Source organism: Fusarium solani (assembly GCF_023522795.1).
Source record: "Fusarium solani strain SB1 chromosome Unknown bctg00000008, whole genome shotgun sequence".
Taxonomy (NCBI): Eukaryota; Fungi; Ascomycota; class Sordariomycetes; order Hypocreales; family Nectriaceae; genus Fusarium; species Fusarium solani.
This window is the reverse complement of record NW_027072148.1, coordinates 540,221-563,240: the sequence shown is the minus strand read 5'-3', so window position 1 is coordinate 563,240 and position 23,020 is coordinate 540,221. Positions and strand designations below refer to the sequence as shown.

Below are 23,020 nucleotides of genomic sequence, written 5' to 3'. Positions count from 1 at the left end.
AGCGTGACTGCACCGTCGGGACTGCGATTCAAGTTGGCATCACTGCCGAGATTCATATGCCTATGAAAGCGTTCCTGGTTCCCCGAGTCTCGAGGATGAGCCGGGATCATGAAGAGTAGACCCTCAAGGGTCGACAGTCCCGAGCTCGTGGGAAGGAGGCAATATATTCGCAACACGCACTTGGATCAGGTAGTGCAAGGGCTTACACAGACATCTACCTTAATGTGCAGAAAACAGACCACAGGAGGGCTCGGCGCTGCCCCCTTTCGGCGGACAACCAACCGGACGCGCACCTATTTGCCGGTAGGCTCACCCGGCGCCCCAGGGAATTGCAAAGGGCGACATGACGACCAACTTCAAAACACGCCCCTTTGTGCCCTTGCTGAAGGCGGGGCGCTTGGACCTGCTGCACATCATTGATGCGAAGCAAAGCAAGGGGCCTCCTGGCCGCCGTGGGGAAGTGCGAGGTAGAGTAGCAGCGTCGTCGTCGGAACTTTGCAAGGTCGGATTCGAGTTGTTACGGTATGATTACGGCTCCTTCAAATCGAGGTTTCCGAAAGAGTAGCTCGGAGGAACCATGCTGACAACGTTTGCTAGCGGCTATGGAGGCCAGGCGAGGCCCAATTTCACGGGACCGATCCCCGGGGCATCAAAGCGTTAGGCTGGTTGGGCTGAGGCGCCAATGTTTGTTAGCGTCCGCGGCATTCAACGCGCTGGGAGATTGATGGCTCTGCTCTGCCGTGAGCTTGTTGGGTTTCTGCCCTGCAACATCCATCTCATACACGCACGCACGCACGCACACACGGACAGGTCTTTTGCCTCAAAAACGCTGTACAACAGAACGAGGCAACGGCATGCTGTGACACGATGCACAGGAGCACGGCGCAATCACATCAACGCCAGGTGATAAGACGTCCTATAGCATCACGACGTCTGTACACCGCCGAGACATCCAGGTGACCGGCTCGTCCGAAATGGACAAAGAATGCCGTCGACGCCATCTCCTATTCGCAAAGCGAAATCGAGCCGCCAAGAAGCCACATTGGGAGTGAGGGCACCCAGCTTACATCGGGCATCATGAGACTGGCCCTCATTTCGGAACGACACTCCTGGACAGCCTTCTGATGGCATCTCCTCTGCCCAAGCCAGGTCAACACCCCGTTGAGCCACATCGGGATGTGGAATCCGCTCCACATTGCGCCAGGTGTCTCGTCTCTGGCCGTTTCGAAATCCTGGATGAGACCCAGCTTCGTACACTTGACTTTGGGACAAACCGTTGGCCTTGCTGGACCCCCTTGCCCTTCCCTGCCCTGCCTCCTGCTGCCTGCCTGCTTGCTTGCTTGCTTGCTTGTGCTTAATGCTGTTGGGTGTTGGGCCGAAAACCTTTTTCCAGATCATGATCCCTACCTCACATCCATCCACGCCGGGGCTCTGGTCTGCGACATGCTGCTGGCTTCGAGGCTCAGCCTTCTAGAATCCTTCTTGAAGACCCATGGTTTCGGAACCCCTGAAGACGGTGGCGCTGGCATTTCATTGGCGTCGGCCGCTGGCGGTGAGCGCATGGCTATTCCAGGGATCGTCGATCATTCTCCGCAAGTAACGGACCTGGAACCTTGCCTGGAGCTGGCTGGCCTGCGTTGGCGGTTTGATTGTCCTGAATATTCGGGCGGCCCACCACAAACCTGGATGGAGATCCTGTCACCATGGGCATTTTTGGCACATCAACGCCAGCCTTGTCGTTAGTCTTGCGCGCACACCAGCCGCGCCCTGTGACTGAGCGGCAGACTGAGCGACGACATCTCGACTATGACAAGTCAATTTCACCGCGCGCATGTCACCATCGAGCTTATGCTAGCGCCAATGTCAGAGCAAGCCTGCTTTGACAAGGCAGGCGACGTTGCACTCTGCCGTCTTCAACTCGGGCCTTAGCCGCATCCGCGGCGAAATGACCTGTCTAAGACGAGACAACTCGACTCGGCTTTCTTGAGCAACATCTCGACTCGCCCTTATCTCTGATCTCTGCGTACTGCCTGGACGAGGTGCGCATTCACTCGACCAACTAAGTGGCTGGTTCCCCCAGAGATGCGTATAGCCTTAACAGGGTTTGCCCTGCCCGCTCCGAGACGAGATGGGAAACTTTACGGATGGCACCCGACGGAATGGCACATTGGCCAGCATCAGGGCAATGGCATCGAGATTGATTTGTTTCCCATGAAGAGCCAAAGTGGCACGGCACAGCCCTGCTTTGCTTTGCTGGCAAATACTCGCTCCACCACCATGGTCATCCAGTGATGCTTCCATCCTTCAGCCTTGTCGTTCTCACCGTGGATACACCTCGGTCCAGGCGCCAAGGATATCGTCAACCTCCCTTGGTACTCTGGTCAGCTGCACTGCATGTTACCTGCTGGCTGACAATTGCAACCTCGTCTCCCCTGCGGCACAGGATGATCGACTTGCACCGCCTTTTCGGCCGCCATCTTTCACCTCGGTTACTCGAGCGAGTTGGCCCGGTGGTCTCAAAGGGCTGCTGGCAGAAGCGAGTGAGGCTTGCTGGCGTGAAGAAAACTCATCTGGCCAGTTGCAGAGGCTCTTTCGGATGACGGCTGCGCCATAAGTCGACGATTATGGTGGCTCGGGCCGGTCCCATGTGTCGCCTTGCAGGTTGACTGGTCATTTTTGGACGACATATGTAACCCTACAGCTCGACCTCCAGTTCGGCCTGGAACGACTGGGTGTTTGTGCACCGGGGGCGCGTATGACCGTCCCTGGCGAGTCGCAGCCGGGGAAAGGTAGTACAAGGAACGGCAACCACCAGGTCGGCGCGGCACGGAGGCGAGGGCCCTCATGGAATCGAGGGCGGGCGGGCGTGGTGGGTAGGCGCCATGCCCATGGTAGCGTACGGGGAATGGAGGTGTGGTTGATCTCCATCCAGCCTCACGGATAGCTGCGGCAAGCCAGCAGCAGCTCACATGGCTTTTGAGGGACAAGCACATGTTATTTCCCTCACCGATCTTGTCTCGACCGCCAGCAGGTCAATGATGCAGATGACAATTGACAGAACAGAGAGCAACGGAGAAGAAGCGGCGAGGGCCGGCGACGGCGAGTCCGACTCCGACGCAGCCCTCTCGTCATCAACCCACACACGCATAGCCGGTGTTGGGAATGGCCTCCTGCTGTGTCTGTGTCTGCGTCGTTTGGGTGAAACCTGAGCAGTAACCTCGGCTGACTAAAGAGGGAGTTGAAGGAGACAAGGGTGGTATATTGGCTGCTTCTGGAGCCGGCAATGCACTCAATACCGGCGAACGAGCATGATCCGATGGATGCGCAGTGCAGCACAGCACAGCACAGCACAGCACAGCACAGCGGGCATGCCATACATCCATCCCTCACCATACATTTGGATGCCTACAAAATGGCGGTTGCAGTTCCCGCCTGGTCGGCAAATTGCCGCGAGGAAAGAGACAAGATCAAGATCAGCATCTATCAGCTGAGAAGAGACTGGACTGGACGTGTTCCGACGGGACGCTGGATGCAGGTGAGTTGTCACTGACATGGTCTGGCAGCACTCGACGCCGGTATCAGCCGTGACGTCTCGTGATGGTACAGTATATGGCACACAATGTCATTTCGCCAAAAGAAAATGACACTCTCTGGCAGCATCATGTATCGCGGGCGTAGCAGTACTTGGTTGCTCACCTCACCTCACCCTCTGCTGCGAAAGGCCATGGATGTGCCACGTCAACTGTCAATGCCCATCCGATGTTCATCTAGCCAGACTAGTTGGACGTCAGACCGTGTTTCTTCCGGGCTCAGTGTGGCGCCTGTTTCACGACAACAAACGCGGGCGGGCGAGGTAGAGGCAGGGGCGAGACTCGCCGAAGGGGCTGCAGACAGACAGGCAACAGACCTTGAGTCAGACCTTGGCTCACCAAGGAGAGCGACCCGACTCACAGCCCCTGCCTACAACGCAACAGCTAGACAGACAGCTCTGTCTGGGGGAAGCCAGTCAGGACCTCGCATTGAATTAATTTCGCACCAGCCTCACTGAGCATCACGCCATCACTCGCATATTCGTCCGGTCACGTTTCACCGGTGAGGCCAGTCAGAAGCTGCGAGGTGTCGAAACATGGGAGCTTTGCCCTGGGAAAGGATTCTCCGACAGGACTCGGGTGTGAAACAGCAAAGGAAAAAAAAGAGTCGGTTCCGAGAAACTGGTCGTAGGTGCGGGGGTGGACCATGTTGGATGGCATTAGTCGAGGGGGGAGGGGTGTTTATTTTGGTCGGGGCGTAGGAGGTGGCGATGCTATGCTGGGATGACGATGGATGCATTGGGGGCGATAAATGAAGAGCTGTAAGAGAAGGACAAGCAAGTGAGGAGGAAATAACAAAGGAACGGGACAGGACAAGAATTGGGTCCGAGTGGGTTCCATGGATATCCCGGGCTCGAACGGGGGGCCCGGGAGAGAAGCGCGGACGTCATTCGGATTTGACCCGGGTGGCGTCCCCGGAGGTTTTGAGAAGGAGGCCGGATCGGATAAGATGGATGGCAGTGGTAAGTGGCAGATGGAGGCTCGAGCACGGACAGAGAAGAAGTTGATGACTCCTGGAGAATGGAGCTCAGGCCCCGCCAGCAGACGCACGCTTGTCTGAGACACGGCCAACGGTGTTTTTGAGGGAGATGGAAGGGGTCTCTCAGGGGTGCAGCACGGAGCTGCCAGCAACCATTCACTCTGCTTGGAGTCAGTCTGCTCTGCTTCTTTGTGGGTTCGTCTGACGGGGCGGAACCCTGCGCCGGATCCCCTAGATCGGTGTCCACAGAGTTCCCTGGGGAGAGGCTGGGGCTGGAAGAGATCCGGACAATGCTACGTGGACCAGCCGGTGATCTCGGCGCATCAAGGCGCCTACTGCGGCTGCGGCTGCTGGTGTTTCTGCTTCTGCTGCCTTGTCGGGCCTCTTTCTTCCACTTTTTCGTTGTCGATGCTCGGCCAACTCGGCCAACTCGGCCAGCGGAATACGGAGCCGTGGCAGGGCCTCATCGTTATTGGTGGTGGACCTCGAAACTGTGAGCTGTGCAACGGATATACTATTCATGGCCAGAGAGTCCGGGCTAGCCTAGGCTGTGCTACGTTTCATGCCGGCAGACAAAGCAAAAAGCAATGCCGGCATCAACGAGTATCAGCCAAGCCCATGGGGTACGCTTGTTGTTGTTGTCGTCGTCAACCAACATGGATCGATGCTGCTCACGCGACACTGGAGAATCACTGGAGCATCCAGATTTCGACCGACATAGCGACATCATCATGCTGTACGGAATACGTGTTGGCACCGCATTCATTCCTTCGCCAACACGCGCAATCGTCAGTCCGTCCCTGCGACTAGCCGTGTGTTACTGCCGTGGTGTCTGATTATGGCGTCGCCGAGGGTCGCAACATGCCGCCGTTTGGCTTGATCCCTTCTCCGGCTGCCTCCTTTCTCAGACGGGCTCATCTTACTGCTGTTGTGCCTGGGCACGAATGACTGTCCAAGCATGCCGTGCCGGCTTGGCTCATCACCACGGGGCGGTGGATTTGCGGATTAGAGCCGTCTCGGCGCATAGTAATGGCATGGCATGACATTCTATGTCATACCAAAGCGACGAAACGAGCGACACCCTCTTACAGACAAGACTTGATCGCGTGTTCCGGAGACGGGCATTTGGCCATCCTCGATCATGTCGGTGCCCAGACGAGGACTTTCGCCCGTCAGCAGCTACCCGTGTCCTCCTCGACTAGTCTTGGGGCCTTTGTATCACGGCCAAGTTTACTTCCTGTTTCCTGACTTTCTCGTCTGAGTCTCTTGTTGCCTCGTTTCGGGGGACGCAAAAAGGTTTGCCTTGCTGTGAGCTTCCGAAGCTCTCTCGGGTGAGCCGGTGAGTCCGCGCGTGGCATCATGACTCGAATGATGCCCAGAGTTTCTTGTGCAACCAGTGACAAATTGAGAATGATCCGTCGTTGTTTGTCGCGGTGTAATCTCGAATAGTGAGGCAAACCCGCGGTGTGAGGCCTACCGTGATAAGTGATGAGGTACGCCGTGATGTCGAGGCATGTTATTGGATGTGAACTTGGACGAGAAGTGAGAGTCACCGGAGATGTTGAGTTTGCTTCCATGCACACGCCCTGTCTTTGTCTGACTCTTTTGGTACTCGGACTGCGTTGTTCGATTACTGTTGCTCTTGTGTAAAACACCTTCGTGATGCATATTCGTTTCGATGTGCATCGAGAAACTCGATAACTGCCTCTATCTTGTGATTTGATGGGCATCTGACCACTTGTAACACTCTAACTCCTTGTGGCTGTCTGTGGATTGGTGTTCTGCATACTCTGTGAAGATATGTCATGAGGCATGGTGTTAAAATTGTTGATGGTATCTCGAGATGGACTGGTGTAGGGTAGCTCATTGCACTAGGGATGTGTCCAAATCACCACGACACTGCAAGCTGGTTTAACTCTGAATGTAGGTAGTAAAGCGAGTAGTGGTCTAATGAGGCTGAATAACTCGTATGGGGTTTTTGTCGAGGCGAGGGAGCAATTGGCGGTTGGTGTTTAGCTATGTTCATCTCCCAGCCTCCAAGGAGCTAAGTCAGGGGTAACATGTCTGGCACAATCAATCACCACTTCTTGAGTTGGAATGTAACAAGATAGAGAAACTCGCCAAGCTTTTGAGCAATCATCAACATTATCATCACCCAAGATAATAGTACAGCCTTATCTAGCTTCCACAGAACCCAAACATGACATCCCACCCCCTTGACACTTCATCGTCCAGCCGCAGGCGCCGGCTTCGACTGAATCTCCCGAATCGTCTCCCTCGTCCTGGGGTTCGCCTCGAAGCTGGCCTCGATGAGGTCAACCATCTCCGAGGCGGAAAAGTACAGGCTCAGCTCGCTCTCGAACCACAGGTAACGCACCTCGTTGAGGTTGCTCTGGAGGACCTCGCTGAGGTACTTGAGTCGGAGCCAGCTGGGGGCAAACTGCGATGTTTGGGGTACCTCGTCTTCCGCATTGTCACTACTCGTACCTGACAGGCTGCTTGGTAGGAAAAGATCATCGAGCTCCGTGGCTGTAGCGATGAGTTTGGCAATGTTGTATGCCTCGTCCTGGCCGATCGAGGGTATCTCAAGAACATCCGTGATGAGCTTTGTAGCGAGGGCTTCAGCAAGAGACCCGAGAGCCTGGGTCAAGACCGAGCGGGCGAGAATAGGCTTCCAAACGACAGCCATGGTGCGGATGCGAGCAGTACCCGCCTCGATGCATGCCTCCATCTCGTCCTGCTGCATTAGACTCGAGGATCCGCCGAGAAGATCACGCAATACTGTCTTCTGAATGTTCATCTCGTTGGCGTAGCTACGGTTGGCAAAGCTCTGTAGACTCTTGATGTCGTTGTCAAGACGGAGCATGTTTCGCGCTCTGGGGGTAAGGTCTTCGCGCTTCTTCCATCCTTCAGCAAACTCGGAGAGCTTTTCAGCCAGATACATGGCATCGTTGTAGAGGAACCTGCTTTGGGTCAGGATATACCACTTTGACTAATAGCGGGGGGGTACTCACATGTTGCCGCCATCGCTAAACGAGTAGTAGTAAGGAGAAATGGCCCTGAAGAGAGCCAGAGCAAATGTTGGCAACCCAAACAAACCTGGCGCAGTGGCTGCAACAGGCGCATATTCAACATCATCTCTCGTTAAAGCAGCACCGTCTTCGAGAATCGAATAGATGAGCTCGAGGACTGGCTCTGGCATAGATGAGATGTTGTATGTCTCTCGAAGCACGAGCTCACGAGTCTCATCGTGGGGATTAGAGGCTTTGCCCTGGACTGCTGGCTCAACTTGGGGTTCTTGAGTCGCATCGTCGTCTCCCCAGCCCCATGCTGCAGCACTGTCATCTTCCTCATCATCTTCCTTCTGGGCCTTCTTTGTTTGAGGCTCCGCAGCTGTCGTGTCCTCGTCATCCCAACCCCAAGCGTCAGCCCCATCGTCCTCCTCAACCTTGGCAGAGTCTTGACCCTTGGACTTGGGCCTGGGCTGGCTTTCATCTTGCTCCTTGTCGTTGTCCCAAGCATCACCCCAGTCAGCACCCCAATCGTTGGCTTCGCCAGTCGCCGCAGTTCCAGGAGCCTTGGTGATCTCTTTGCCCTCTGCGAGGGAGACCATTTGCTTCTCGACCTTTTCCACTTGCTTGGCTTCGCCAATTCCATTGAGTAGCTTAGATCTGACAGAGTCTAGAGTTGTCTCTCGGCATTTTCCAAGCCATATTGACGGCGCATTCTCAACCCAGTTCTGCAAATCTGTGAATCCCGTGTACCCGCTGCTTGTGAGAATTTCGCAGAACCCTCGTGCCCGTTTGATCATGGCCTGGAACCTACCCATCTCTGCCAATGATGAAGGCACAGCTGCATCAAGCCACTCGCCAATAAGCTTGGGGATCACATCGGCCATCATGAAGTTGCCGAGTGACGGGAGCAGATCGGAGGGAAGTTTCTGGGAGAGAAAGGTGAAGACAGTTTCCAAGTCAGTGAGCAGGGCTTCAACCGATCGTGAGGCATCGCCCGAAAGCTTCAGAATCTCGCCTTCTGCTTGTATGCCTGGAAGGGTATTGCTTCTCGTATCCATTCGGGGAGATACGATAGCGGCGTCCACGTTGCGCCAGAGCTGTTCCATGCGCTCATCAACCTCCTTGTAAGCCATGAGACCTATTACGGAGTCGGTGAGATTCATCTGCTCACCTAAATATTGTCAGTAATGGGAAGAATGTTGCAAGGGAAAAAACTTACCCTCGACACTCTCATAAACAGCGATTTGACGAGATTCTATGTCGATATGAACTAGAGTCTTCCAAACATGATCGAATACCTCGTGAACAGAGGACTTGAGCTCAAAGCTTCGGAGATTCAGCAATTTCATGACTCTGCAAGTCTTGCTGACGCCAACTTGGTCGAGCGCTTCCCATGATTCTAAGTGGGATGATTAGTGGGACAATACTGTGAACTATGCAAGCAATGACTTACTCTCTAACAACCGCAGCGAGTCTAGAATACGCCGCTCATTTTTGGCAGCATCCACCTCGCTCAGCAGTTCATTAACATACTGGATGCCTCGTAGTACGCCATGGAGCTGATGGCTGTACTGGACTTCTCGGTTCAGGAACTCGGCCTTTTCCTCAGCTTCCTTGATGGCCTCTCCAGTGACTTGTGGAGCCTCTGATTGCCGAACAATATCGTTGGCCATCGTCTTTGACCGGATGATATCCTCCTGCAAGGTCTTTGCGTTCCGTACCCAGGAACTGACATCTTCCTTGGTCTCCTCATTTATGGCATGTAGTTCTGTCTGTGGACGTCGTGAGCATCACTGCTGCTGGTATAACATCCCTTCTGTCTGAAGCAGAGTCAAATTACCTCTAACTCTTGCTTGGCCTTGGCTAGGGCTTCGATTGCTGGTTGTAGGTCGGTTTCGGAGACGGGAGGGAGAAGGGAAACGTCGTCGGGGAAGCGGCCGTCGAGGGAGAAGGAAACGAGGGCGTCGCTAAGTTGCTGCGACGGTGATTCGGTTTCTGCAGCCATTTTTGTATAGCTTAGGAGCTATGGTGGACGTAGGGTGTTGTCGCAAAGACGTTCCTCGGTGAAGCGTCGTGGGCTGTAGATCAAATGTATGATGATGTCGTTGTCTAGATTCGTCGTTTTAGGAGTCGCATCATATCTCGCTCGACATTGAGACACCTGGATTCGAACAGAAATTGAAAGAAAGGTCGTCGATCGTCCAGGAACCTTCGTCGTTCGTCAAAAACCCTGTCATGAGATGTTGGTGCTCGTCAAGATGCATCGGCCAGCCACAAACTGGCAACTTCACATCGCCGTCATGGGGGGAGCTCCTGCCTCCACTGGAAGCTCAGCCGTGGCTGATGACCTGGCCAGTGCGCTTAGCGGTTGTGCAGCCAATCAGCGCACAGGCCAGCGCCATAAGCATTGTTCCTTGTCTTGGCGGGGGGAAGGTGCCCACTCTTTGATTGTTCTTTCCACGCAGGTTGAATGGGAAGGAACGGATCAAGCAAGGCCGTGCCTGCCCGGAAGGTGCTTATGATAGGTAGACGGCGCTCTGCATGTTTGCCAGTGATGCGCTGCAGGGAGAGAATATTATAATCTTGCTATAACAGTGAAAAATCTGCCCATCTTGACTCTTCTCTTCTTCCTCTCCCACCTGCTACCCTGAGTGACATCTGGGGAGTGTTGCCTGTGCCTGTGCCTGCCTTGTATCGTCGATAGCGGGGTAAATTTTCCTTCAGGTGCATTCTCACTGATTGGACCCCTCCTTTCTCGTCTTCCCTCTCACTCGCAGGCAACCCGTTGTGCACGCCCACAATCTCAACCGCAGGTGAGTGAGGCTGTTTATTTTTTCTTGTCCTTGCTGACTGCGTCGTGTCCTATGTTTTTTTCTTCTTCTTCACTCTTGCTGCCTGATTTGCCTTTCGTTGATCTCTTTTCTCTTCCCAACTGCTGTGATAGCGGGGTCTTTTTTGCCCGTCCTCGCTGTGTAACCAGCTTTGTGCAATGCCCAGAGAGGACGTATACACATCAACTCAACCACCCTGCCCCCCGATTTCAACATCGTTTCCTTTCTTTTTGTCTCAAGGGGTGAGCAAAGTGAGGCTGTGAATAGCTGTGGATAGCTGCTCACTCACTACTTCTGCAACTCTATCTGAGAAGAGAGAACAGAGAGAAACCCTGCACACCTCAGTGGTGATGTCACCCAAACATGCAATTTCACGATACGCTGTTGCGGCGGTAGTCGCCCTGCTCAGCGTATTGGCTTACTTCACTATTTCGAACAATGGTCCCGTATTGCAGTCGCTTGGGATCCCCGGCCTTGAGTTAGTTGTCTTCTTGGTTTTGCTTCTGAGTTGCTAGCATTCTGCCTGGGCTTGGCTCGCCCATGATTCAGCCTCACCTGAATACCCTCTCAGTAACTTCCTGAGAACTAATTTGAAACATTCCTTGTCATACTCTCCAGCATTCATCTTCTTATTATTTATGGCACCTTCCAATGCGTTCCATCTTCCTAGCATTGGACATCTCACTAACCCTGACAGTTCTCTCTGGAGCCTTCCAGGCCTCAAACACCTCAAAATGCCGGCGGAAACGGCCAAGTCGCATTTCCGCAAGATTCAGAGCTTCAAGACCGACTATGCTCCTTGCACAATCACCCAGTATGTCTCTGAGCGCAGCGGCATGCAGGTAGTGGTCGCAGACCGCAAGGGTCCCAAGATCAACGGCTACTTCACCCTAGCCACCGAGATCTTTGATGACTCGGGAGCCCCCACACGCTTGAGCATCTCATCTTTATGGGCTCCAAAAACTACCAGTACAAGGGTCTTCTTGACAAGCTTTCTTCTCGAGCCTACTCCAGCACCAATGCCTGGACGGCGACTGATCACACAGCGTACACTCTTGAGACCGCTGGCTGGGATGGTTTTGCCCAGATCCTTCCTGTGTATCTTGAACACGTCATTTTGCCTACCATCACAGATGAGGGCATCGTGACCGAGGTTTGGCACATTGATGGGGAAGGCAATGATGCTGGTGTCGTCTACTCTGAGATGCAAGCTGTGCAGTTCCGAAGCTCTGAGATTATGGATCTCAAGGCTCGTCGTCTCCTCTACCCAGAGAACGTCGGCTTCCGCTACGAGACTGGTGGTATGACAGACGCTCTTCGTGTTCTCACCCCTGAGCGTATTCGACAGTTCCACCGGGACATGTACCAGCCTCGCAACTTGTGCTTGGTCATTGTCGGAGAGGTGGACCAGGACAACATGCTCCAGATTCTTGACGAGTTTGAGGAGTCTATCAAGGATGATATTCCTTCTCTCGACACCCCATTCAAGCGGTACGTTGTCTCTTGGCTAATGTGAGGAACTGTTTGGCTAAATGTTGATAATAGGCCCTGGATCGACTCTGCTCAGCCTCCCAAGATTAAGGAGTCACAAATTGTCACCGCTGAGTTTCCAGAGGAGGATGAGAGCGTTGGTGAGATTCTGGTCGGCTTCTTTGGTCCTAATTGCATTGATCTCATCACATCGTCTGCTCTCGAGGTCCTCCTCACCTACTTCTGTGGTTCTTCTGTCTCTATCCTTGAAAACATCCTTGTTGAGCGCGAGGAGCTTGCCAGTTCCGTTTCTTACTGGCTGGATCCACGCCCCAACTCGGTCATTTGGCTTCAGCCCACTGGTGTCGCCACAGAGAAGCTCGAGTTTGTCGAGAAGCGACTGTTTGAGATTCTCAAGGAGGTTGTCTCGAAACCCCTTGATATGGATTACATGAGAGAATGTATCCGTCGCGAGAAGCGTCAAGTCAAGTATCATGCTGAGACATCCGAGTCCTTCTACGCCACCAACATCATCACAGACTACCTCTTTGGCAAGCGAGATGGATCTACGCTCAAGGACCTCCAGAACCTCAGCGAGTACGATACTCTTGAGAAGTGGACAGATCAGGAGTGGCGAGACTTCATCAGCAAGTGGATAGCTGATGCCCCTCACATCTCTATCTTGGGCAAGCCCTCTGCGGAGCTGGCTCTCAAGATGAAGAAGGATGAGGAAGAGAGGATTGCTAGGCGCAAGGAGGAGCTGGGCACCGAGGGTCTGGCCAAGCTCGCCAAGCGTCTTGAGGATGCTAAGAAGAAGAACGACGAGCCCATCCCTGCCGATGTCATTGACCGTTGGAGTGTCCCCGGCACCGAGTCTATCCACTTCATCGAGTCTGATACTGCTCGTGCCGGACGTGCTCGTTCCATTGGACTGGGCTCAGGCCCTGCGCAGAAGCTCATTGATGGGACACCTCAAGGCAACCTCCCTCTCTTCATCCAGTTTGAGGATGTTCCTACCAACTTTGTTCACATCACCGTCCACATCGGTTCTTCTCAGATCCCCAACGAGTTGAAGCCCCTGATGCCCATCTTCAGCGACACTCTCTTTAACACGCACATTACGCGAGATGGAAAGCGAGTTGACTATGAGCAAGTCGTCATGGAGCTTGAGCGGGATACTATCAGTTACTCTCTCAGCTCCGCACGCTATCTCAGCGACCCTGATGGTATCATGATCCAGTTCCAGGTCGAGCCTGAGAAGTACGCTGCCGCCGCCGAGTGGATCCGTACCATGATGTTCGACACCATTTTCGACCCTCAACGTCTTAGCGCTGCCGTTACCAAGACTCTGGGCGATGTCCCCGAGTCCAAGCGTGATGGTAAGTCTATGGCCAACGAAGTCAGCGCATCCTTCCATTCGGAGAAGACGACTCTGGCCGTGTCACAGCGCGTTCTTGTCCGAGCTGTGTACCTGAAGCGACTCAAGAAGCTCCTCGAGAAGGAGCCTGAGAAGGTTATCGGCTGGTTCAACACAGTCCGAGACTCCCTCTTCACATTCAACAACCTCCGCTTCCTCGTCACAGCTAACCTGGCTACGCTTCCTAACCCCCTGTCTACTTGGGACACTCTCTCCAAGTCTTTGACAGCCACAGAAGAAATGATTCCCATCCCCAAGCCCGTGAGCCTACGCAGCGCTGAAGGTCGCAACCCTGGATCCGTGGGTGCTGTCATCGTTCCCATGGGAACTCTCGAAACCTCGTATTCCGTCTCGACAGCCAAGGGCTTGGAGTCGCTCACTGACCCCCGCCTCGCTGCTATCATGGTGGCCATCGGCTACCTCGAGGCTCCTGAGGGACCCCTCTGGAACGCTGTCCGTGGTGCCGGTTATGCTTATGGCTCCTACTTCTCGCGGGATGTCAACTCGGGTCTGATCTCGTACTTTGTGTACCGTTCCCCCGACGCCTATAAGGCTATTAGTGCCTCGCTTGAGGCCATCCGCAAGATTGCCGACGGCGAGGTCGAGATTGACCACCACTTGCTAGAGGGCACCATCAGCCAGATCGTCGTTATGTTTGCCGATGAGCAGTCCACCATGCCCAGCGCCGCCCAGCAGAACTTTGTCCAGGGCGTCGTGCGCGGCCTGCCCAAGGACTGGGATAAGGAGGTGCTTCGCCGCGTGCGCGCAGTGACTGTTGACGAGATCAAGGCTGCTATGCGTGAGGCTATCTTGCCCTGCTTCGAGCCTGGCAAGAGCAACATTGTCGTTACAGCTGCAAAGATCATGCAAGAGGTACGTTTCACTAATATTTGTATCGTAATCTCCCACTAACTTGAAATAGGGCATGGAGACGGCCTTCAAGGGCATGGGTTACAAGGTCCAGACTCACGAACTCAGCTACTTCCACGATGATTACGGCCTGAAGCCCGAAGACGGAGAGGAGGAAGAATCGTCCGAGGAGGAGGATGAGCTGGCTGGCTCGGAGGGATCTTATGACTCTTTCGAGTCTGATGATGAATAGACGTGATTCTTAGATGGAATGGTAGATGGATGGCTTTATGTAGATTCACTCGGATACAGTCGCTTAGGATTCACCAAGAACACTTCGGTAGCAATGCCATAGACTCAAACGTGGCGCAAAGAAATACACTTGGTTGTATTGTACACGAGTCTGAATCTATACCTCTAGGGATGGCCGGTCCCCTCTGATCGACTCTCATCTCGGCCCCTTTTCCTGTTTATCCCTATATCTCATCTGCGGAATTGCAGTGTAGATTTTGATAAAAAAACACACCCTTTCTTTCTATACAACATACACCTATTCTATTTCCCAGAAATCTACAGCTCATCTCGGCCGCTGGCCTTGACGACACCCTCCTTTTCCGAGGCCTCGGCAGCCTTGTCGGGTACACCCTCAGTGACGCCCTCAGAACCCTTCCAGCCAAGAGCCTTGAGGCGCTCCGACAGGTGAGGGTGGGAGAAGTGGTAGCTGGCATACATCCAGTCGGCGTCCATGGTGCTGAGGTTCTGAATCTGGAGCTTGAGCAGGGAGCGGGCGAGCTCCTCGGGGTAGCCGAGCTGCTTGGCAAAGGCGTCGGCCTGGAACTCGAACTTACGGCTGATGATGTGCATGAGCAGGGTGATGACCAGGTCCATGGGGGCGAGGGCGTCCGAGAAGAGGATGAAGCCGATAATGATGGGGTGCTGGGTGAGGAAGCCAAAGTCCGAGTACAGGGAGTGGTTGTTGATGAAGACGGAGAACAGAAGGAAGATGTAGAAGGTGTGAGCCTGGCAGTGTTAGTCTTGATATAGAGCGATGAGGACGTGTTACTTACCTGGGAGATACCAAACAGGCTGGTCGTGTGACCAAGCTTCCAGTGACCAAGCTCGTGCGCAAGAACAGCAACAACCTCCTGAGGCTCGCTCTTCTCAATAAGAGTATCGTAGATGACAATGTGCTTCTTCCAGGGGAGACCAAAGAAATAGGCGTTGGAGTGGGCGCTGCGCTTGCTGCCGTCGATGACGTAGAGCTCGTGCAGGGGGAACTTGAGGCTGGCGGCAAGAGACTCGACCTTTGTCTTGAGCTCGCCGTCCTCGAGAGGCGACAGCTTGTTGAACAGGGGCAGGATGGCGATGGGGTAGATGGTGATCATGAAGACCTGGAGGGCGATGACGAAGAGCCAGAGGTAGTAGAAGAATTGGTTGCCAGTCTTTTGGATGATCTTGAGGAAGCCGGCGAGGAAGGGGGCGCGAGGACAAAGGTCAGGAGCTGAGTCTTGATGAGATCCGTGACGAAGAGCTTGGGCGTCTGCTTGTTGAAGCCGAATTTCTCCTCGAGGACAAACGTCTGGTAGATGGAGGCAGGGAGTCGAAGGATCTGGCTAATAGCGGCAAAAGTCAAGACGAAGACGATGGTATGGCTAATCTCGCCCGTGAACCTCGCAGGCGCAAACTTGAGGAGCAAATCACCAGACCAGGACCAGAGCTTGGGGAGTATATCAAAGTGCATAAAGGCGAGGTTCTGGAGCTGCGAGTATAGACCGTTGACGATTTCAAACTTTGCCTTGGCGCGGCCGTAGGCCTGCGACTTGTCAAAGACTTCCTGGGAGACCTCCTTGGAGAGGACGACGGGGGGCTTGGTGTTCTGGAGGACGCGGTACTGGCGGAGGGTGAGGAAGGTTTCGAAGAGGTACTGGCCGACTGAGAAGCCCATGATGAGCTTCTTCCACGGGAAGAGCGGGCGGTCGAGGAAGCGCGCGAGGCGCTGTGCAAGTTAGCAGAGTCCATTATGTATAGAAATGCGAATTGGCAAGCAACAAAGCGCATAGAGAGCATAGACATACCTGAAGAAAGTCCATGGTTGCGGTGTTGTCGATGGAACACGTAAACCTGGGGACTGTGGTTGTAAGAGCGAGGCTATACGAGCTGGGATGCGCTGCGCATGCGCGGGCGGAAGTGGGATGGATGAGGTGGCCTAAACGCGCCGTTTCATCGGGGCTGATATTCGCCGATATGCCGATGTCGCGTCCTTTCACACGTCAAGGCACCGGAGATATGACGACGTTTTAATCACACAGGGAGGCCTCGTTTCTGCTTAGTTAGTTAGTATTTATAAGTAATTGGTGTGTCGTCAATCAATTTCGCCTGATCTTCTACGTTCGAGAGCACCGTCTCCCGTTAGCTCCACCACTCACAACACGGGGAACACGCTTCAGACCAAGTGGCACAGCCATTTAACCAAGCAAGAGGGCGATGATGGTTCAACACTGCTGGAAGCTACGACAATACATCTTACACACAACAGCAACAGCAACGCAACAAAAACAAGCACCTCTAGCAGTAACCCAACCAGCTTAGCCAACGAGTGTAAACCCAGCAGCTCCCTACTCCGCGGTGATATTGACAGTCCTCTGATGGACCGTCAACCTCCGCGTCATGTGGGAGCAATCTCTCAGGGGAAACGCCAACTGTATCGCCGGCGTTTGATGGCTCAAGATCCAGGCTCATCAGAACCCAGATCCTTCTCATCCCCGAGGTTATGGCTACGGCTTGGGCTCCCGCTTCCAGTGGCCTCCTAGTGTCCGTTGGTAGCGGCCGCAGGAGCTGGCTGAGGAGGACGCTCAGGGCCAAAAGGCACCGGGGTCCCTTGCTCATTGCTTTGCGGTTCCTCCTCTGTATCATCGTCGAACTCGCTAAGTTCTTCCTCCTCGCCCTCTTCGTCAGAGTAGTCGCTCTCATCCCCTTCGTTCCCTCCGTGGCTGTCCGAGTAACAGCTCTCGACCGTGTTGGCCATGCCGGGCGGTACCTTGCGTCCTTGCTGTTGCATCTGTTGGATGATACTCATGAGCTTCTCCGACTTCTTCTCGGCCGACTCTGTCTTCTTCTTCCATTCCTGGCGCTCCTCGGCCATGCGGATGATGTTGGCCGCTGTCGCCTCCTTTTGGCGCTTGAGAGCCTCGTTCTCCTTCTCTAACCGCTTGCCCTTCTTGGACATGTCCTCCATCTCCTTGCGGAACGACAAAAACAGGTCGTTGCTATTGTTCAGGGTATCCTCAACCTGCTGTGCCATTAGTCAACATGCGCGCTGCTACTGCCGAATCCCCTCACCTGCTTAAACTTATCCACGTAGACGTTGAGTTGATTCCTGAGCTCCGTCTCCGTCTTAGTGAAGGCTTGAACTTGGGCTTGGAGGTGCCGGGCCTTGGCTGATTCGCCTTCGGCATTCTTCTTTTCTCTCTCGTACCGAGCCATGTGATATTGGACTTCGAGCTCTTTGGTCCGCATGAGGGAGTGGAAATGTAACTCGCGTAATTCGTATTGCTCGATGAAGGACTTGAAGCGCACTCGAAACCTGAATATCGTGTTAGTAGGTCAACTTGCCCAAATTGCGCCAGTCTTACAGTTCGTCAACCTCCATGTCCACGACCTGCTTTTTCGGAGTGTCCTTCTCTTCCTGGTATCCCTCGAGTTTCGACAACAGCGTAGCGTACTTCTCATCCCAGTGAGTGTTGTTCCGCTTCTGGGTTGTTTGAAGTTCCTTGTTCTCGGTCTGATGTCGATTCATTCCGTCAGTATTGAGTCCCATACCCCATCGTCGTGGCAAACGCGACCGACCTTCATCCTGTTGTTGTCACGCTGGAGTTCGCGGCACAGCTTCTCGAGTTTCTCCTTCAGTCCAACCGTCTTGCTAAGCTCGGTTCGGCCTGTATCTCGTTCCTTTTGCAGGTTGTCGCCTCGTCGCTTGTTCTTCTGATTCTCACGCTCGAGTCGTCGCATGTCAGCCAGCAGTTCACTGGACCGCTTGGTGAGATGGTCAATCTTTTGCATGTTGTCCATTTTGGAAACCTGCTGCAGAAGGTCTCGGTTCGCCCTTTTGACTTCGCGCTCTGCATCCCCAACGTATCAGCATTCCGATTTTCGCCTCGTTGTCTGCAGGCGCCACGGCAGCGACCGGTACAACATTGCATTGCCACTTTAACGATAGGGGCGAAACGCACCGATTTCCAGCTCTTGATCCTTCTCCCCAGCGGCATCTTGCTCCAGCTGGGAGATGCGCGCGTGGAGAAGGCGCGTGGCCTCGTTTGAATCCATGGCTTTCTTGCCCTTGGCCTTTTTGGCTGACGTTGCTGGCGGATGGACGTGGCCGTCGTGCCCGTTGGCTAGAGGAGCATCCAACTGACTGGCAGGCATCACCGGTTCGGCAACGATCGAGGTTCAGGCAGTAGACGGCGGGCGGTTGGGCGGGGGTCACGGGGGCAGTTACAAGGCCCGATAGCATCGAGGCGGGATGGATGAATAGGGCCGGTGTCGTCGCGGAAGAGATGGATCGAAGTACTCGAGTCACAGGATCGAAGAGGCTATTGATGATGAGGTGGCTATGGATATGCAGCCGATTGCGGGAAAGGAACGTCGGCTAGAGTGCGGGACAAGGCTGTTAGTCGAGTTCACGCAGAGAATTGCCCACTTTGTAATGCAGAGCGGCACATTCAAGGCTGGGGGGGTCAATGTTTTCGCACCTCGACTTGGGTTTGAGTTTGTGATAATTAACGGCAATGGCCTCCGACTGTGGGAAACGGCGACAGTGCAACGTGACTGGCAAGACTCGAGGCGCACAGAAAGAAAAGCCACCACGGCTTGTTGGTCATGGACAAAAACAGTCGCTCGGCTGGGGTCGAGATAGAGGGCTCATGGAGTCTTGGGATGGAGGCATGGATGGGTTTTGCGGGAGCATGACTAATCACACAGGGGACTTTTAGTGGTCACCCACTGAAATGGCGCCTACTAATGGCCGGGCGAGCCACCCAGTGGCCACCAGCCATTACGCACCCTGGGAGACTGACGTGGGCGGGCAGGCGGGCTCAGGTTCAGGCTGCCCTGGAGGGGACTCTCTGACTGGGGCTGTAGGGCCGGGGTACGTACCTCGACTCGACTCGGGGCGAAACGTTCCGGCGTCATTGTGCCGACTGCCTGCATCCATTCGCGAAATCTCAATCCTGACTCTTTTATTTGACGACACTAGACGTTGGGCCCTTGTTGTCGGATCTCGCCTGGATCTGTACGCTAACTACTTGATTGTTTTATGTATTATTAGATCTCGTCTCTTTCTTCTTCATCTTCTTTTTAATTTCTCCCCCATCCACAATGCTTCGCAACGCTGCGGCCGGCGCTCGAAAGGCCGTGACGGAGCTGTCGCAGTTCCCAAAACCTGGCGAGAAGCTTCATGGCTTCACCCTCGTGCGATCCAAGCATGTGCCAGAACTTGAGTTGACGGCTTTGCATCTGCAACACGACAAGACTGGCGCCGATTACTTGCACATTGCACGCGACGACAGCAACAATGTCTTCTCGATCGGCTTCAAGACGAACCCTCCGGACGACACGGGAGTGCCGCACATCCTTGAGCATACGACGCTGTGTGGTAGCAACAAGTATGGCTACTCTGACTCCTGCCAGCAAGATGGCAGTGGCTGACAAGACCCAGATACCCTATCCGCGACCCCTTTTTCAAGATGCTACCACGAACGCTATCAAACTTTATGAACGCTTTCACGGCTTCGGACCACACCTTCTACCCCTTCGCCACAACCAACGCGCAGGATTTCAAGAACCTCATGTCCGTGTACCTCGATGCTACGTTGCACCCGCTGCTCAAGCAGTCCGATTTTACTCAGGAGGGCTGGCGAATTGGCCCTGAGAACCCGCTCGCCGAGGATGAAGCTAGCAAGAAGTTGGTGTTTAAGGGTGTCGTCTACAACGAGATGAAGGGCCAGATGTCGGATGCCGGATACCTCTACTACATCCGCTTCCACGATCACATCTTCCCTGATATCAACAACTCGGGTGGCGACCCTCAGAAGATCACTGATCTTACTTACGAGCAGCTGCAGAAGTTCCATGCCGAGCACTACCACCCTAGCAACGCCAAGGTGTTTTCTTATGGCGATATGCCGCTTGTGGATCACCTGCAACAGGTTGACGCTCAGCTCCAAGCATTCGAGAAGATCCAGGGAGACAAGGAGATCCGTGAGCCCATCAAGCTGGACGGTCCTCAGGATGTGACCCTGTATGGTCCCTTGGATCCTCTGGTGGATGCCGACCGCCAGTTCAAGACATCGGTATCATGGGTGATGGGTGATACTAGCGACGTTCTGGAGTCATTCTCTATTGCCCTTCTGTCTACTCTGCTCATGGACGGCTATGGCTCTCCTCTTTACCGTGGCCTGATCGAGGCTGGTATGGGCGCTGACTGGAGCCCCAACGCTGGATACGACAGCTCTGCCAGGCGAGGAATCTTCTCTATCGGTCTTACAGGTGTCCAGGAGGCTGATGTGGCCAAGCTCAAGGAGAAGGTGCAGCAAATTCTCCGGGATGCCCGTGACAAGGGCTTCGAGCAGACCAAGATTGACGGCTCGCTGCACCAGCTGGAGTTGGCGCTCAAGCACAAGACTGCCAACTTTGGATTCTCCATGCTCAACCGCCTGAAGCCCAAGTGGTTCAACGGCGTTGATCCCTTTGACAACCTGGCCTGGAACGACACCATCACGGCTTTCCAGGCTAAGCTCGCTGAGGGCAACTACCTGGAGGGCTTGATTGACAAGTACCTGCTCAACGATAATGCCCTCACATTCACTATGGCCCCTTCGGCGACTTATGGCGAGGATCTGGTCAAGGAGGAGCAAGAGCGGTTGGCGGGTAAGATCCAGGCGGCGATCAAGGAGGCGGGTGGCGAGGAGAATGCCCGCAAACACTTTGAGAAGCAAGAACAAGATCTTCTGGTTGAGCAGAATAAGACCAACACAGAAGACTTGAGCTGCCTGCCGACCGTTCACGTCAAGGATATCCCTCGCAGCAAGGAGCCTGTCGTGGTTCGGGACGAGAACGCCAACGGAGTCAAGATTCAGTGGCACGAGGCCCCAACAAATGGTTTGACCTACTTCCGGGCCATCAACACGTTGGAGAACCTGCCAGATGAGCTGCGTGAGCTTGTTCCCCTATTCACCGACAGCATCATGCGCCTTGGTACCAAGGACATGACTATGGAGCAGCTTGAGGACCTCATCAAACTCAAGACTGGTGGTGTCTCAGTGGGATACCACTGCACACCTTCCCCGACCGACTTCCACGCCGCCAGTGAAGGCCTCATCTTCACTGGTATGGCGTTGGACCGTAACGTTCCTGTCATGTTTGACATCATCCAAAAGCTCGTCCTCGGAACCGACTTTGACAGCCCCGAGGCAGCCCTTCGAATTCGACAGCTTCTTCAGGCGTCTGCCGATGGTGTGGTCAATGACATTGCCTCTACTGGTCACCGGTTCGCTATGGGCAGCTCGGAAGCAGGCCTCACCCGGAGCGCGTGGTTGAGGCAACAGGTGTCGGGTCTGTCGCAGGTTCAGCTGGTGACTTCCCTGGCCAGCCGGCCAGAGTCGGATAAGCTGGAGGATGTGATTGCCAAGTTGAAGCAGATCCAGAACTTTGCGCTGGCCGGCGGCAACATTCGCACAGCCATCACATGCGGATCCGAGAGTGTGGCCGACAATGGCGCTTCGCTGCAGAAGTTTATGGGCGGTCTTTCGCATGCTCCGCTCGGATTGAAGAACCCGTCTCCCCGACAGCTGCCTCGGGATAGCAAGACCTTCTTCCCTCTGCCTTACCAGGTCTACTATGGTGGTCTGTCGGTGCCCACAACGTCTTACACGGCTGCGGACGGCGCACCGCTGCAGATCCTGTCACAGCTTCTCACGCACAAGCACTTGCACCACGAGATCCGTGAAAAGGGCGGCGCTTACGGTGGAGGTGCCTACTCTCGACCCCTGGATGGTGTGTTCGGCTTCTACTCTTACCGCGACCCCAACCCCCAAAACACCTTGAGCATTATGCGCAATGCGGGTCAGTGGGCGGTTGACAAGAAGTGGTCAGACCGGGACCTGGAGGAGGCCAAGATTTCCGTGTTCCAGGGAGTTGATGCTCCCAAGTCGGTGAATCAGGAGGGCATGGGGCGGTTCCTGTCGGGTATTACTGAGGAGATGAAGCAGGCGAAGCGCGTGCAGCTCCTGGACGTGACCAAGGACCAGGTGCGCGATGTGGCGCAACGGTACCTGGTTGATGCCATGGCCAAGGGCGAGGAGAGGGTTTCTTTCCTGGGAGAGAAGCAGTCATGGGTTGACAGCGAGTGGAAGATCCGCGAGATGGACGTCAAGGGCGCCGAGTAAAAGGAGGATTGTTATAGAAGCTAACCGGGGTATGACAGACATGACAGACATGACACGGAGGGTGGGTGGCCGAGATATGGCTGACCATCCGGGGCAGACGCAGTGGCTGCGGCTATGACTGTACGATGAAGTGTACATTACAGACACAAGATTATAGACGACCCTTCTCAACTGATACATTCGGGCAACGCGTGACGCGAGGCATTGACGCCTCATCGACACTTTTTTGTTCACGCGTTCAGATACGATACATCTCTGGGCCCTTTCAATGGCACAGAGACCACAGAGCAACGCAAGATGAAAGACCTATCTCTCCCCGTCTCTTCTCGGCACCGGTTGCGGCATTCACTCTTCTCTACCTCTGCTGACCAGACACGTGAGAACCCTCTCGGCTGCGGAGCGAAAGCACCAAGCGTGAGGGTTCCAGTG

General features: G+C 54.5%; 6 protein-coding genes across 6 annotated transcripts; 2 read left to right on the top strand and 4 right to left on the bottom strand.

The window, feature by feature from the left end:
• Window positions 1-924: 924 nt before the first annotated feature.
• MRS44_012211 (uncharacterized protein) lies at window positions 925-1,562 on the bottom strand (the record flags this gene model as incomplete). The annotated part of the gene is made up of 2 exons (XM_065618721.1): window positions 925-1,360; window positions 1,408-1,562. 2 exons carry the CDS (start codon window positions 1,560-1,562, stop codon window positions 925-927), a joined length of 591 nt encoding a protein of 196 aa, XP_065474793.1.
• Window positions 1,563-6,793: 5,231 nt separating this feature from the next.
• MRS44_012210 (uncharacterized protein) lies at window positions 6,794-9,588 on the bottom strand (the record flags this gene model as incomplete). The annotated part of the gene is made up of 5 exons (XM_046276205.2): window positions 6,794-7,532; window positions 7,584-8,754; window positions 8,803-8,982; window positions 9,037-9,355; window positions 9,424-9,588. The coding sequence occupies 5 exons, from the start codon at window positions 9,586-9,588 to the stop codon at window positions 6,794-6,796; spliced, it is 2,574 nt and encodes an 857-aa protein (XP_046133337.2).
• Window positions 9,589-11,148: 1,560 nt separating this feature from the next.
• On the top strand, window positions 11,149-14,403 carry MRS44_012209 (uncharacterized protein; the record flags this gene model as incomplete). The annotated part of the gene is made up of 4 exons (XM_065618720.1): window positions 11,149-11,383; window positions 11,461-11,905; window positions 11,960-14,174; window positions 14,224-14,403. The coding sequence occupies 4 exons, from the start codon at window positions 11,149-11,151 to the stop codon at window positions 14,401-14,403; spliced, it is 3,075 nt and encodes a 1,024-aa protein (XP_065474792.1).
• Window positions 14,404-14,720: 317 nt separating this feature from the next.
• Window positions 14,721-16,240, bottom strand: MRS44_012208 (uncharacterized protein; the record flags this gene model as incomplete). The annotated part of the gene is made up of 4 exons (XM_065618719.1): window positions 14,721-15,170; window positions 15,218-15,592; window positions 15,640-16,146; window positions 16,226-16,240. 4 exons carry the CDS (start codon window positions 16,238-16,240, stop codon window positions 14,721-14,723), a joined length of 1,347 nt encoding a protein of 448 aa, XP_065474791.1.
• A 716-nt stretch (window positions 16,241-16,956) lies between these two features.
• On the bottom strand, window positions 16,957-18,572 carry MRS44_012207 (uncharacterized protein; the record flags this gene model as incomplete). Its single annotated transcript, XM_065618718.1, has 5 exons — window positions 16,957-17,439; window positions 17,490-17,733; window positions 17,783-17,931; window positions 17,970-18,268; window positions 18,380-18,572. The coding sequence occupies 5 exons, from the start codon at window positions 18,570-18,572 to the stop codon at window positions 16,957-16,959; spliced, it is 1,368 nt and encodes a 455-aa protein (XP_065474790.1).
• A 951-nt stretch (window positions 18,573-19,523) lies between these two features.
• Window positions 19,524-22,591, top strand: MRS44_012206 (uncharacterized protein; the record flags this gene model as incomplete). Its single annotated transcript, XM_046269555.2, has 2 exons — window positions 19,524-19,810; window positions 19,864-22,591. The coding sequence occupies 2 exons, from the start codon at window positions 19,524-19,526 to the stop codon at window positions 22,589-22,591; spliced, it is 3,015 nt and encodes a 1,004-aa protein (XP_046133340.2).
• Between the last annotated feature and the right edge of the window lie 429 nt (window positions 22,592-23,020).